Source organism: Sceloporus occidentalis, unplaced genomic scaffold, assembly GCF_023333645.1.
Source record: "Sceloporus occidentalis isolate IW3139 unplaced genomic scaffold, rSceOcc1.0.p SCAF_34, whole genome shotgun sequence".
Classification (NCBI taxonomy): domain Eukaryota; kingdom Metazoa; phylum Chordata; class Lepidosauria; order Squamata; family Phrynosomatidae; genus Sceloporus; species Sceloporus occidentalis.
The window spans coordinates 8,312,172-8,326,156 of NW_028317014.1; the positions used below are offsets into that span (position 1 = coordinate 8,312,172).

A 13,985-nucleotide genomic window follows, 5' to 3' on the forward strand; every position below is an offset into this window, starting at 1 on the left:
ACTATGAAGGATATATGGGTACCACTGTTTTTGTCATTTTTTTTTTCCTCTATCTGTGAAGTTATTTTATAAAGCTTTCTTGATCAACTGTATTTACAACTTTTACTCCTTATATATTTATAAAAATATTTTATTCATAACATTGTTTTTTGAAAAACTATTTTCAGACTTTGAGATATAAATTTGAAGTGAGTTTCAGTTAGCAAGCAGATAACGCAAACAGAAATGGTCATTAAAATAAAAAAAAAAAAAAGCAGAAAAAGAATTAAAAAGTCAACTTAAATTGTGTAGGCACCACTGATTCTCTCGCTCCTTGGCGTTTGCCAGTCATGTTATTTCAAGTGTCTTTTCTCTGTTAAAACAGCAAATTTACGTTCCGGTTAGACTAACCCGCAGTAGAAATAAGCATGCTGTAATTTGGAGTAATATGTGACCACTGACTAATTATCGGCTCCAGAGGGAGAAGGGACACATATTCGGCTGAGGTTAGTAGAAGAGCACCTTCAAGTCAACAAGAAAAACATCCCCTTATTAACTTTGTAGTATGGACCACAGCTTCCATGACCTTTGACCTATCCCTCAGGTTCAAGAGATGATGGGAAATGCAGTCCAACATCTTAAACCGATTCTCCAGCCATCATCTGCACACAATAGCCGGGGGGCCGCTTTACATTTTCATAATGTCTATTTTGCAGTTTTTATTTTGGACGAATGCACATTAACGTACTCGGTACTCATAGTAATACTCAGAGTACATTGATATGCATTCTTCAGTAGAAGGGGTGTCTGGGACAATAGAGAGTGCAAAGCCCCCCCCCCCCACCGCTAAACGAAGGAGGCTTTCTAACCTTAATAAAGGCTATAAATGATGGTACAGGAGCCAAAGAGTTATTCTCTTAAGGGTTCAAAATACATCTTGCCCTTTGCGGCCCCTGTGGGATGGAGGCAACAGTTACATAGTAATAGCCAACTGCACCATACTATGTGCCCAGCCAAGACAAAGCACCAGGTGGGGGGCAACACTGAGCTACTGCAGGGCTACTGTTTTCTTGGGGTTAGGATGAACAGTATATATATATTTTTTTTTTAAATGCCAGAGCTATAGCCCTCTGCCACCTGTTTAATTCCAACACAAGAACCTCATAATCGGCATAAGGGACGGTAGGTGCATTTAAATGAAAACCAACGCCAAAATTCAAGTTGCTCCTAGCATAAAGATCATATTTTAAAAACAGACAAATATCGGTAAACGCTTCCAAATCCTGACAGCACATTAAAGAGCCTCGAATGTTTATTTTAGTTGCCCTTCTAAGGGTCTCAGGAGGTGGCGCACTCATTCAGCAAAGAAAACTCAATGCCTCTCTCATGCTGGACGTTTCTGATGCGCATTTATACAGGTCGGGGGGGGGGTGTTTGCTTGTTTTATTATTCTACACGCATCCTGTTCTGCATTGCTTGGGAGGTTAGCAAAACATCAGGGCAACTGCTCCCCCTGCTGGTTACACACAAAACAGCATTTATAGCACAGTTCTGCCAAATCATGGAAACGTTTACAGATATATTTGTGAATGTAAGAAAAAGGTTAATTTCGTACAAGAGCAATTTGTATTTTTGGCTTAGTTTTCATTTTGACAAAACACTACCAGTTCGTCACAACAAATGAAGGATTTACGCCTTACGTGCGTGCCCTGACACTACAGCATGCTCATTCGCATCAGAAACTGGAGGTCATTTTCTCTTAACACCCAGAGAGAATTTAGTTTAACAAAAAATATATCCAACACTGTAATGGCAATTTGACAAAAAAAAAAGCAGTATGCGCCTGTCACGCACCGTTACATTTTATAGATTTGGCAGATTGTTTTAGGTTGTAAATTCTTCAGTGCAAGAGACCGGCCGCCACTGCAGGGGAGAAATAACTTGCCGAAAGCCCTGGCACGTTTAATTCTGTTAACTCTATATATAAACCATGGCTCAAACCATAAAATGAACACATACTGGCAAATTATATGTCCGCGTAAGTGTAGAATATATATATATTTCATATATATCCTACTTTAAAGAACAAAAAGCTTACGTTCATGCTCAAATCAACTGATTGCATTCTATATACATGGGACGAATCGGACAGAACACATCCCATTTAGCAGTACCATAAATATAGCACTTATTATTTACAGTTCTGCCTGCTGCTTAGAAAGGATTTTTTTTTTTACTGCCAAACAACAAGTTTGCATGTGTGTGAAAGTTATCTATAACTTAGTTGCTTGAATATTAAATGCTAAATACATATTTAAAATTCACTTTCACAGGAGTATAAATACGCAATGGCGCTTTTAAGCACAAGGAAAAAAAATGGAATATATTACATTGGAAATGTGGTACTGGGGAATGCTGGTGCAAACCATTGTCTCTGGACTCTTCGCATGATACCCTGCCTCGACTGTAGCATATATTGTACATTTTACCTCCCCCCCCCCCCGACAGCTTAACTCTTAATTGCCAGAAAATTCCACCGGCAGTCCGAGTTTAATTCCTCGAGACAAATACTTTGTCTATGGAAAATAAAAAGTAAAAAAAAAAAAAAAAGGTATTGCTTTAATTGCCCTTGAAGAAAGCAAAACTACATTGCTTGAAAGACCTCATGAGACAACACAGCGTTCGAACACAGCAACTGCATTTTATGAACAAGTACTGCTACCAGAATGGATGCCCGGTCCAGGTGTAAGGTATAAAAGGTCTAAGGGGACGCATTATTAAATGCAAAAGATCTTACAATCCTACCAGCATCGTATTGCAAACCATAAGGAGGTATGGATGTAAAATGTTCCAGCAGTTGGATGTTAAAAGGAAACAAACGGGAGGTGGGGGCTGCACTCTGGAGGATACATAGAAGGCTGTGACAATGTATCACGAAGTTAACTGAATGAGAGCAGTGATGTGATATGTGTTCTGGTTATGTGGCACTTGGCATTTCAGTCAAGCCGGAAAGGGAGAGGAAATAAACTTTAACCCCTGCGAGGCCAGTGGGGCTTCTTGTAAGCCCTCTGGTCCCACTAAGTTACAAGTTATGGCAATTGCTGAAGTAGAGCAACTACAGTTAAGTACAGACGAGAGTCTGCTCATGATCTACACGAGCCGGAGGTGTCACAAGTAAATGCTTTACTGTACAGCAGCAACAATATACCCCTGCTAAGGTGAGGCGCACATGCGCACTTCCTACCACTTCTTAAAAAAAATGGCAAAAGATTTCAGAAAGAAAAAAAAAAAAGGAAAAACGACCAGTAGATTCCATCAGTGTACAGTGCAACACAACCACCACAACATACTGTTACTTGCACGTCACTTAACTGAGCAATTGTTACCCAAGAGCAAAACATATCAACATTTACAGAATTAAACAAAGGATGAAAACAGTAATAAAAGTCAGTCTTTACAAAATAATTTCCTGAAAATATAAAACCATTTACACCATCACGAAAACAAAAAAATGGAGTTTCCTTCCAAACTGTCGATCATGAACAATGTTGTGTTTTGCAGAGATCCAAAAAGGCACAAGGAGCTGAAAAAGCTAAGCACGGCCAAGGCTTGGAGTAGTTTTGGTGGGTAAGCCTCTCCCTTTCCGCTAACAGTGGTGTCATCAGAAGACACTTAAGAGTCGCTGACGGAGAACCTGTTAACAAAGTGACCAAAACATACGTTTCAAGTTAATAAAAGGAACTATAGAATCGCTAACTTACTTCATTGGTAGACTTCTGGGCAAAACTCTACAGAACAACATTGGAAAGTATTTATTACGGAAGGATGGGAGGAAGCAGATGAAGGCCGTGACGGAGCATTGCTAGTTACTAACTCTGTAGCACTCTATCGCTAGCACTCTAGTTAATTATAAGGGTACTTACTTTTGGAATTTTTCCATTAGTTTCTTTACCATCTTGTCAGTAATTCCCGGGTACGTGGCCTCAGCTAGATTCATACTTTTTTCTAGTTCTTCAATCGCATTTTTCCTCACTGTGTTATTCCGGTCTTGCTGTTTAAGCTGAAAGAAGACACGGTCAGCCACGCAATTCTGTATATCAGAACTTTCTTATCTAGGAGGTTGCCATATCGTGCAGAAGCAAACCTTAAATCAGTAACCTGGTGCAATAAAGCCTATGGGTTTATCTGAGATGATGTGCAGTACAAAAACCTTTGATATCCACATATGGCCCGGGACCTCTTACGCTTACATAACGTCACGGACCACACAGACATAAGCATGGAGAAGAAGGTTTACCTCAGCAAACACAGGTGCAATGATCACTGATAAAGAGCTCAAGGTCTTCACAAGATCTTGGTCCTAAGCAAGAGAGGAAAGAAACCCATTAAGTGTCAGCGCAGCAAAACAAAAGCATAACGTTAGAGGGAAACGCAACATTTTTCCTTATATGCGACATATTTATACCGACAGTACAGTAGCCAGCAACGTTTCCAAGAAAAGTAACCGATTTTTCGGTGTCCTTGTTTTAAGTCAGTGGGATTTGCCGGTAATAAATGCTGTGTCTTGACTTTCTTTGCCCGTTATCAGACACTAAGGAGCCAAACCTGCTTAAGCCAACATCTGTACGCATTTTATCATTTCTGCCACAATACGTTGCTAGTATAAGGATGTTCCACAGCGTTTGCACCGTAAACATTAATGTGATTTCAGAGATTTTCTGGTCTAGTTTCGCTAATAGTAGAGGATCATGGGTTGGCAAATAAGAACTAGAGACACACTTCCCCATCAGTCCCAACTAAATGTGACGCGTTAACAGGAAAAAAAAATAAAATATAGTAAGAAACATATAATCAAGTGAAAAAGGGCAAAAACGGAACAAGACACAACATGTCAAGGCTCATAGCTAATTTGCACATCGACAGCAAGGAAGGGAAAAGCAAGACGTACTGTTCCATTCTGCATCTTCTTTGCATCGGGCTTCTTCCGAACAGTAGTAAAATTCCACTCTGGGTGTGAATTATTTTCTTTATCATTTGGCTCACTGCAGAAGATGAAAGAAAAAAAAAAATCTTGCATTAAAGCTACAGTTTTTCCTATTAATTGATCAACTAATGATCCAGGGAACTGATTTCACGCAATAGGTAGGAGCCGTAGGCATCAACCAACTTAAATTATACTTAAATAATACAGGTAAATACACAGGTAAAGTGATTTTACAAAATCAGCAGGAGCTTCCCATCGACTGCTATGGCCATTGCTCTATTGACTTGCTAAATGTTAGAGATCAGCAAGATCTGAAAATATAAATCGCTCCTTAAATAATTATTCCAGAGCTCATAACACCAGACGCAGCAGCACATTGATTATAGAGCCACTTACGGGTCTGAATCAGAGCCCGAGTCGCTGTGCCCTTCTGCCTTCCATCTCTTAAACCTGTCAATCAGCTCTGTCAGGTGAGATGTCCTTTTGGCATTCTTCACGATAAACTTGTGCTTCAGCAGTTCTTTCGCTGTGGGGCGCTAGACATGAAAATGCAAGATAGCAATACTGTTAGATGCTCATGACTAATAAAACACATAATATTCCAATACATTATACGTTTGAGAGCAGTGCCCTCTAATTAATATACCAGTTTCTCATAACCCTTGAATAATAAAATTCATAATAAACATATTAATGCAACCGTTACATTAAACCCCTTGACGACAAATGAGATGCCTGGCACTTCATGCGTTTAAACAAGTGTAGAAAGCGATAAACCATTGATTTCTTCACTCAGCTGGTGATGCTGTAATGCCTCGACCTTGAGGCATCCAGCAACTCCAAAAAAAAGAAGTAGGGGCATACGATCGCTTCCACGAGTGCTCGCATTCATCATATTGAAAGTCTATATATGCTTTTCAATGATGGCGGCGTCCAGGGGTTAAAAAAAAGTACTTAGGAGGCGATCAATGATCCTAAGCTTAGACAGTGTCGTTGCACAAGAAAATTTAAAAAAAGGGGAATGATAAGGAAACAATGTAATTGGCCGAAAATCTCAGGATTTTGGGCACAACACCTACAGTAAAGGCGGCTCTAAACACTATTTTCTTCTTTGAAAGAGCTGGGCAGATGCCATACGTTCCCAAGAAAGTTCTAAGTGATTTTTAAACGTTCCTTTTAAAACCACGGCCTTATTATTGGCTTTTGGGGTGTTTCCCCCCCAAAGCCAAATGTCTGTACACTTTCTACAATACAGGTTCTCAATACACACAATTTGTTCTTTGACCATTTCTTCCTCACTCCAGACTAGACCTCAGCAAATTATAGTGTCACTAAACAAACCAAAAACCAGATTATTAAAGCAAATTTTGGGTATATTTATAAGGTATTAGTGTCTTTTGGGATTCAGAAGTTAAAAATAAAGAAATGAAAACAGGTAAAATACTCACAAATGTTGGGTCCTTGTTTAAGCAGGCGTCAATAAACTCTTTGAAAGGTTTGCTGAAATCTCCTGTTAAAGTGGGTGGATTGTTTTTAGGGATGAGAAATAATACCCTCATAGGATGCATGTCTGAATTGGGGGGCTCGCCTTTGGCTAGTTCGATCGCAGTAATCCCCAGAGACCAAATATCGGCCTAAAAACACAAAGAACGTTATATAGTTTCTACTGCAAGCATGCACACACACTTACGCCATTATATGGTTACGCCGTTATATAGTCACAGCCCTAAATGCCTGTTTTGGTGGCTCTAGATGTATAGACCCCTTTCTATCCCCTTCGGTATTTATCTTTATAAAGGGTAAAATGGAGGTGCTGGCGTTCAGCACGCCGCTTACCGTCAGACGCGTGCACCAGGTTCACACGCCTTCGATAATTCTCCCTAACGGCCGATACAAAAAGTTTCGACACAGGGGCCGTAGTAATTGACCGCTTATTGAAAAGGCACTAAATTATAAAGCAGCAATATTAGCAAGATGAAAGGGGTTGGTACTTTACAAGGATATAAGAAACCAATTCTTCAAATGCTTAAGTAAAAAAATCCATATGCCAACGAGCAAGTCGTGCGACAACAAAACAATCAGTGCGATGGCTTACATATCACCCCATTTCCCTCTGGGAAAGCGCTAATCATGCCGCTTCTTTCTAAGCTACCTACAGAAGGGACAGCAATGCCATCTGTGTTTGCTTCCGCCTGCATAATGCTGCTCTGTTGCTGACCGGCTACCAACATTTCCAGCAGGAGTTCTGGGTGGTCATGTGTGAAAAACTCCTTTCCAACTAGTCTGTAGGTATGGGGGCACTTTTAAAATGTGTCACACATTAAGAAAGCGTTAAAATGCTTTACTGCACGTCACGTACACTTATCCGCTACATGACAAGTATTATTGACCTGCCAGTCAAAAGCTGGTCGTTACAAGGTACATAACTTCACATATGATTATTCGCAGGAGCAAGACTTAACAACTCAAGAGCTGACGCACGTCTTCTTTATGTGATTTTGCGAGCGGACTGATTATGAGACAAGCAGTATCAGGAGACCATTGCTCAGGATTATAGATGGTTAGTAAAAGGAAACTTTCACATAATGCCCTGACACACACACTACCCTTTCACGACCATGAGATATATAAAGATGAATGAATTGTGCCGGACTGCGGTGCGGCTGTAAAAGCCATCCACATGATGGATCCAGCGTGTTTGCATGGCCCGGCCCTCAAAAACAAGATACTCCATTGGCCCTATTTGGCCACATTGAAAAGTTAATGTCTGGTTGCCCAGTCTGTGCCCCTCCGTGGTATTTATCCTCCGGCGTTATAGGAGCTCACCTTAGAATCATAAGCAGATTGCTGTATGACCTCTGGAGCCATCCAGAATGGGGTGCCTACAAATGTGTTTCTCTTAATTTGTGTATCTGTAAGCTGTCCGGCAACACCAAAATCGGCCAGTTTCACATCTCCCTGTTCAGATAGCAGCACATTGGCAGCTGTAAGACAGAAGAGAACAAGATGTGGAATGCGCTCTCGCTGTAGTCGGTGGGGTAAACAGATCAGAAACCGTCTCTATTCAAACCTTTGATGTCCCTGTGAATTTTATTCTCAGAATGCAGATAATCGAGACCTTTCAAGATTTCTTTCAACATGGTAGCAATCTGGAATTCATCAAATGGACCAACACGCAGCTGAAGAAAAAAAAAAAAGGGGGAAAAACATCAGTTTACAGCTCTGGATGTTTCTCAATGAAAAGCGGAGAAACGGACTTAAAACATGAACATCTTGCATTAAACGCACAGGCGTGTGAGATGCTACGCCTACCCCTCAGGAAGACAAAAGGGTTAAAATACACAAACACGTTTAAACCATTAGCTATTTACATAGAGATTGAGCAAACCTTTGACAAGCGTAGCAGGAGCTACTGAAACTTTGGGAAGTCTCATAATATCTGCCCTTTGCCCATCTTGTAGACTAACTCGCGCAGCACCGGTACAATACCTACAATTACAGCTGAAACTTGTATAAGACCGGCTTTAAAAGAATTCAATGATTAACCCGTGCGCAGGTTGTATCGTGTTCAGGGAGAGTTTGCTAATAAATACTAGCACTGCTGGACTTTGCTCAGCACTTTAGCCGGATCTATACATACCAGCACCTCTTTGTATGAACAACAGAATGCATGCCGGTGATTCGACGAAGCCACGTACCAGACCGTTTTTTTTTTCCAAACTGGGCATTGTATAATTACAGGAAAAAGGTGTTAGCTATTGGTAATGTGATTGGACAGAGAGTTACGTGCGTCTTGGCCTCTTATGAATGATGTACACATGCCTAGAAGAAAGAGGGCATTCAATAAAGCCGCGTTTGGCTCCCGAGTACTGGTGTGTGTGAGACAGCCCTGTTCTTTAACCATCGGAGCCGCCGCGTGAAAGGACCTCTTTATTCCACACAGGTATCTCACGCCCAGCCGGTGGAAATAAGAACTTGGTAAACAAACTGTAAACTCCATTTCATTTCTTTCCAGTCCTTAAATAGACCAAAAAAAAATTGGCAGGCCATTTGTGGAACAAAAGTGTAAGGGACTGGATTTCAGACCAAACAAACACACTTATGTTCAGCAGGCTTATGGCTTTTAGGTATGGAAATCAGGAAGCGCTGAAAAGCTGCTTTGTGTCTCTCGTTTTCCGACACCGCGAAGCAGAACGACGGCACCGTGACAGACCTACGCCCATCAGGAAGCGATGCACACGGAATCCAGCGATATACACAGCGTTCTATATCGAGATCGCAACCCTACTGCTCGGAAGGGAAAGCAGCTATTTCACCCCATGTTATGTATATGGAAATTTTCCCCGCATGTTCGTGGTCTCTGATTTTTTTTTTTTTCTACACAAACCAAAGTTATGGCGTTACTCTACACAATATCTATGGAAACGCGAAATGTTTAAGTAAAGGACGTTAAATGTTGCGCTGTTAACAGACAAAGCCATGGAGGTTTAGGTTAAAATAAAGTTAACGTAATACGATGTCCAGAAGGCAGCACTCGTGCGTCTGCCCACACAGAAGGAAGCCTCCATCAGAAATGAGTATGCGCCGGCTTTCTGGCTATCCCTGAATTACAATACAAATGATTTGCATCGTCACTCGAGAGGCAGGAACGGCCCATTCGTGCAAAGAAAATAAGACTGCTGTTTGCGAGCAGGTGTTGGAAAGGTGCAGTCATTGTCCGCAGATTACAGCGTCTGCCGCTAGGCTGGAAACGCCACACGGACCTCTAAACGGATGCAAGCACACAAGGCCACCGACTAAATCATACGTTATCGTCCATGCAATGAAGTTGCTTCTAGTCAGCATCATGCAGCAGACGCTTGATTTTCACATTATATAACATAGGAGAAATTCCGGACATGGTTTAAAAGCTGCAATGATTCATTTAACACAATCTTCACAGGAGACGCCGATGTAGGCAATCGTATAAAGGCAGTACAGGAGGAGAAAAATAAAAAGTTACTTACTAGATCTAAGGCAGACCCGCCGCCTAAATATTCCATTATGATCCATAACTTAGTGCCCTGGAAGACAATATTAAAGTCATATCATAAATTACACTGAGCCTTTTCAATATCAGTGAAATTAACATACCAGAATTGAGATCAGATGATGAATATTATTGTATTCTATACAAAAAAACGAAATAAAATAAACTTTTAAAATATATAGGACACCAAAGGCAGCCATACACAGGGAACAAGATGATTTCTTATTCAACAAATATAGTGCTTTTTTAGCAGAGCATTAGTAGGAAAAGTAAAAACACAAGGTAAAGGGGAAAGTCATCATAAGTTTATTTTCACATTTCAGAGCGACTGTTAAAAGTAATAAGGAAATCGGAAATCTCCATGCACTTTCTTAGATTCTAAGTTTCCACAAACAAGCAGATTTTTTATTTTATTTTTTTTATTTTTTTTTTAAATATAGGGACTTTGACAGAAGCTTAAAATACACTTGGTTTGTTGAAGGAGAAGCCAAAATTATTTTTAGGGCTTAGTGGATAAAATGACAAATCAAATTTAGGCTACAAAATGAAATTCACATATGGCAAGCTTGCATGAAACCTGTACCTTAGGAGCCAATGCTAAAATATATGAATATAATCGTAATCCTAAAAGCACAAAATACTGCTTTTTGGATAATATATTCAGCAAACCAAATCGCAATTTTCAATGATAAAATATTGCAGTATTCCTCTTGACGCTTTGGTCACCGTGGATCATCTTAACTCCTATTTCCAGCTTTCCCCAACCATTAAGATCTTTAATTGCAAATCCTTCCTTGAAAGTTCCTTTGAACATTCTGTAAGGTGTATTCTGGTAAGCAAGTAGCTTCTATACCAGGGGTGTCCAACCTGCGGTACTCCAGCTGCTGCAGGACTACATCTCCCATACTCCTAAACCAGCCCCTTAGCTGAAAGAGCATTATGGGAGATGTAGTCCTGCAGCAGCTTACACAGCACAGGTTACACCCCCCCTATTCTATACAGTAGACGGTTCGGTATTTTCTACCAAACTATGTTTTAGTGATGTTATAACCTTTTGACCAAAAACGGTCGACAAACAACTGAGGGCTCAATGAAATAACACAGAGCTTTCTCTAGCTGAATGAAGTAGAGAGAAGCCTACTGTGGGACAAACGTACGGTAGCTGGTGGACCAAAACAGTGCAACTCCTTACCAATACTCCCCTAAATATCTCACGTTCTGTACAATGTAGTGAGTTTAGGGCCATCACTGTGTGCTTTTGTGTAGAATTTGTGTGTAACAGTGGTGGTACCTTCAAGTAGGATCCGTAGTATTTAGTCACATAAGGGCTGTCGCACTGGCTAAGGACTGTTATTTCTTGTTGTATATCTTCTATCTCATCCTCTGCTTCTTCCAGATCAATAATTTTAATGGCAACCACATGCTGAGTCCGGTTATCAATCCCTTTAAAGACTTCGCCAAAGGAACCCTTGCCGATGCGTTCGAGTTTTGTGAATAACTCTTCTGGATCAGCTCGGTGGTTCTACAAAAGGAATAAAAAAGTTAAAAATAAAGATAAATGGGGATTCATTGTAGGTGTGAACGGGTTTGTGAGTTTATCTAAAACACAATTGGAATTTAAAGTTTGGTTCATGGTGAAATATACACAGGACCTCCGACTGCCAGAAAACCAATCCCCGTATCTCTAAACAGGTAGGTCCTGGTGGCCTTCGCAGCCACGCCGTCTAACACGGACTACACGTGAGAAGTCAGAGACTGATGTCCTTTCCACAAAAAAAACCAAGTCTCAACCAGAGAGAAAAGATGGTCAGGAGCCAGGAGCCTTCCAGTTCCATGAAGATAGTTACAGAAAGTAATTTCTGCCCTCTTCACTGGAAGAACAAAAAATAAAATTAAACTTGAGAATTTTTCCGAAACTATGGATACGAGAATTTCAAAAAAACATAGAAAGTTTTATTTGGGCAGGGAAAAAACCCAGAATAGCTAAAAAAACTCTATATGCAAGTAAAAGAAATGGGGGCTTTAATGTTCCTAGCTTAGAGAGATACGCTTATGCGAGTATGCTGACCCATTTATTAAAACTACAATATAAAAGCTGTCATAATGAATCATGGTTTCTTATTGAACAGGAACTAATAGGCATTGGTAATTTAGAATGCCTTATCTGGAGATGTAATGACAGATTTTATATTAAGAATAAAAATCTTCCTATTACAATTAAAAGTATTATGGAATTCTGGATTATATTGAAAGGTAAACTAAAGTTAAAGCATAAAATAATACCTACTGCACCTTTAGAAACTTTAATGTATAATATTCCTCAGCTGTCTCTTAAGAATTGGAACAATTATAAAACTAAAAGAATTAGTGATATCTTAAATTTAAGTGACATGAAATCATTCCAAACACTTGATGGGGAATTTAAATTTGGTAATACAGAAGCGTATAATGTAATCAGAATTAGACATTATATTCAATCAAATCTATTTTTGGGAAAATTACCGATCATAAGCACCCAGATTACTGAATTGTTTTCAGGTAAAATAATTAATAAATGCTTAAAGAAGTGCTATATACTAATGGAAGACGTTGAATTCTCAAAGTGTCTTAATATCATGTATATATGGCATCAGGATCTTGCCTTTCATTGTGAAGAGTCTCAATGGATAAACAGCCTAATGGAAATTGGTAAAATTTCTCACTGTCAGAACATGATTGAGATACATTATAAAGTTATGTTCCGCTGGTATATGATTCCGACCAAATTGGCCAAATTTCATGAGAAATACTCACCAATATGCTGGAGATGTAACAAGGAACTAGGTTCCTTTAGACACATCTGGTGGGACTGTTGTGCAATTACTTCTCTTTGGAGGGAATCATTTGAATTAATTTCCTCTATTATGAATATAGATATTAATATGACTCCTGAGAGAGCCTTATTACACATCGGTCTGTCTTATTTAACTTCCACCCAAAGAGCTCTCGCAGTACAATGTTTTTTGGCAATGAAAATAAGCATTGCGAGGAACTGGCTTCAAAAAACCCAAATTCCTATTGAAAACATTATAAATCAAATAAAACATCAATGTCTTATGGAACAGGGATTTTTCTTAGCACAACAGAGAATATATAAATTTAATAAGATATGGAAACCATGGTTGGCTAAATTCCCCATTAATTAATTTAACTTAACGGTAAATTCTTTTTTACATCAAATGTTATAATCTTCTTTATATTTCAGGTCATTACTATAAGTAGAATAATTATAGTGAAATGTTATAACAAAAATATATTTGAGCTCCAGTAAGAATGTATGAAAGTTGGTATGAATCGAGGGTAGTGTGTTGAGAATGTAGGTATGAATGGAGGGTATTTGGAATTTAGTAATTTCCAGACCCTGTTTCTACGTTTCTTCTCTTTATTTTTTCATCTCATTTTTATTTTTCATCTTATTTTATTTTCACTTCGTTTTTTTTTTTTTTTCTTTTTTTTTTTTTTCTTTTTTTTTTTTTTTTCCTTATGAACATATGGGACTGACATGGTATTACCATAGTGATAACCTATCTTTATAATAATATAAGATATAATATGAATATAAGCATATGTAAGATTTGCACTCTATGTTATGTATTGATAACCGTTGTTCTAATTTTATTCTTTTTTTTTTTCTTTTTTTTTTTTTTTTTCTTCTTTCTTCTCTTCTTCTTGTTTATTATTATGTATGTGATAATGTAAATTATAATGAAAATAATAAAAAAACAAAAAAAAAAAAAAACAAAAAAAAAAAACTTGAGAATTTAACAAAAGGTCATGAGGTTAGAAATAAGGTCTTCACAAAGAAAATGAGCTGAGCTTCAAGGGTTTGAAATCAGGTTTGTCATCGGTACAAGGGATTTGGAAGGAAGACTTGTAGGAGTTTTTGTAGAAGCCAAGACACAAACACAATATATAAATATATATATATATATAAATATAAACACAATTTAGGTT

At 38.8% G+C, this 13,985-nt stretch overlaps 1 protein-coding gene across 1 annotated transcript in view; it reads right to left on the minus strand.

Annotated features, from left to right (window-relative positions):
• Nucleotides 1–3,651: 3,651 nt before the first annotated feature.
• The window catches only part of LOC149298220 (serine/threonine-protein kinase 26-like), a 56,166-nt gene continuing 45,832 nt past the window's right edge, over nucleotides 3,652–13,985 (minus strand). The window contains exons 10-19 of the mRNA XM_089487668.1: nucleotides 11,284–11,514; nucleotides 9,970–10,026; nucleotides 8,034–8,142; nucleotides 7,790–7,947; nucleotides 6,412–6,597; nucleotides 5,360–5,499; nucleotides 4,928–5,021; nucleotides 4,277–4,339; nucleotides 3,903–4,039; nucleotides 3,652–3,673 (exon numbers count right to left, since the gene is read on the minus strand). Of these exons, the coding sequence (XP_089343794.1) occupies nucleotides 3,652–3,673; nucleotides 3,903–4,039; nucleotides 4,277–4,339; nucleotides 4,928–5,021; nucleotides 5,360–5,499; nucleotides 6,412–6,597; nucleotides 7,790–7,947; nucleotides 8,034–8,142; nucleotides 9,970–10,026; nucleotides 11,284–11,514 (1,197 nt within the window). The remainder of the gene's footprint in view (nucleotides 3,674–3,902; nucleotides 4,040–4,276; nucleotides 4,340–4,927; nucleotides 5,022–5,359; nucleotides 5,500–6,411; nucleotides 6,598–7,789; nucleotides 7,948–8,033; nucleotides 8,143–9,969; nucleotides 10,027–11,283; nucleotides 11,515–13,985) is intronic.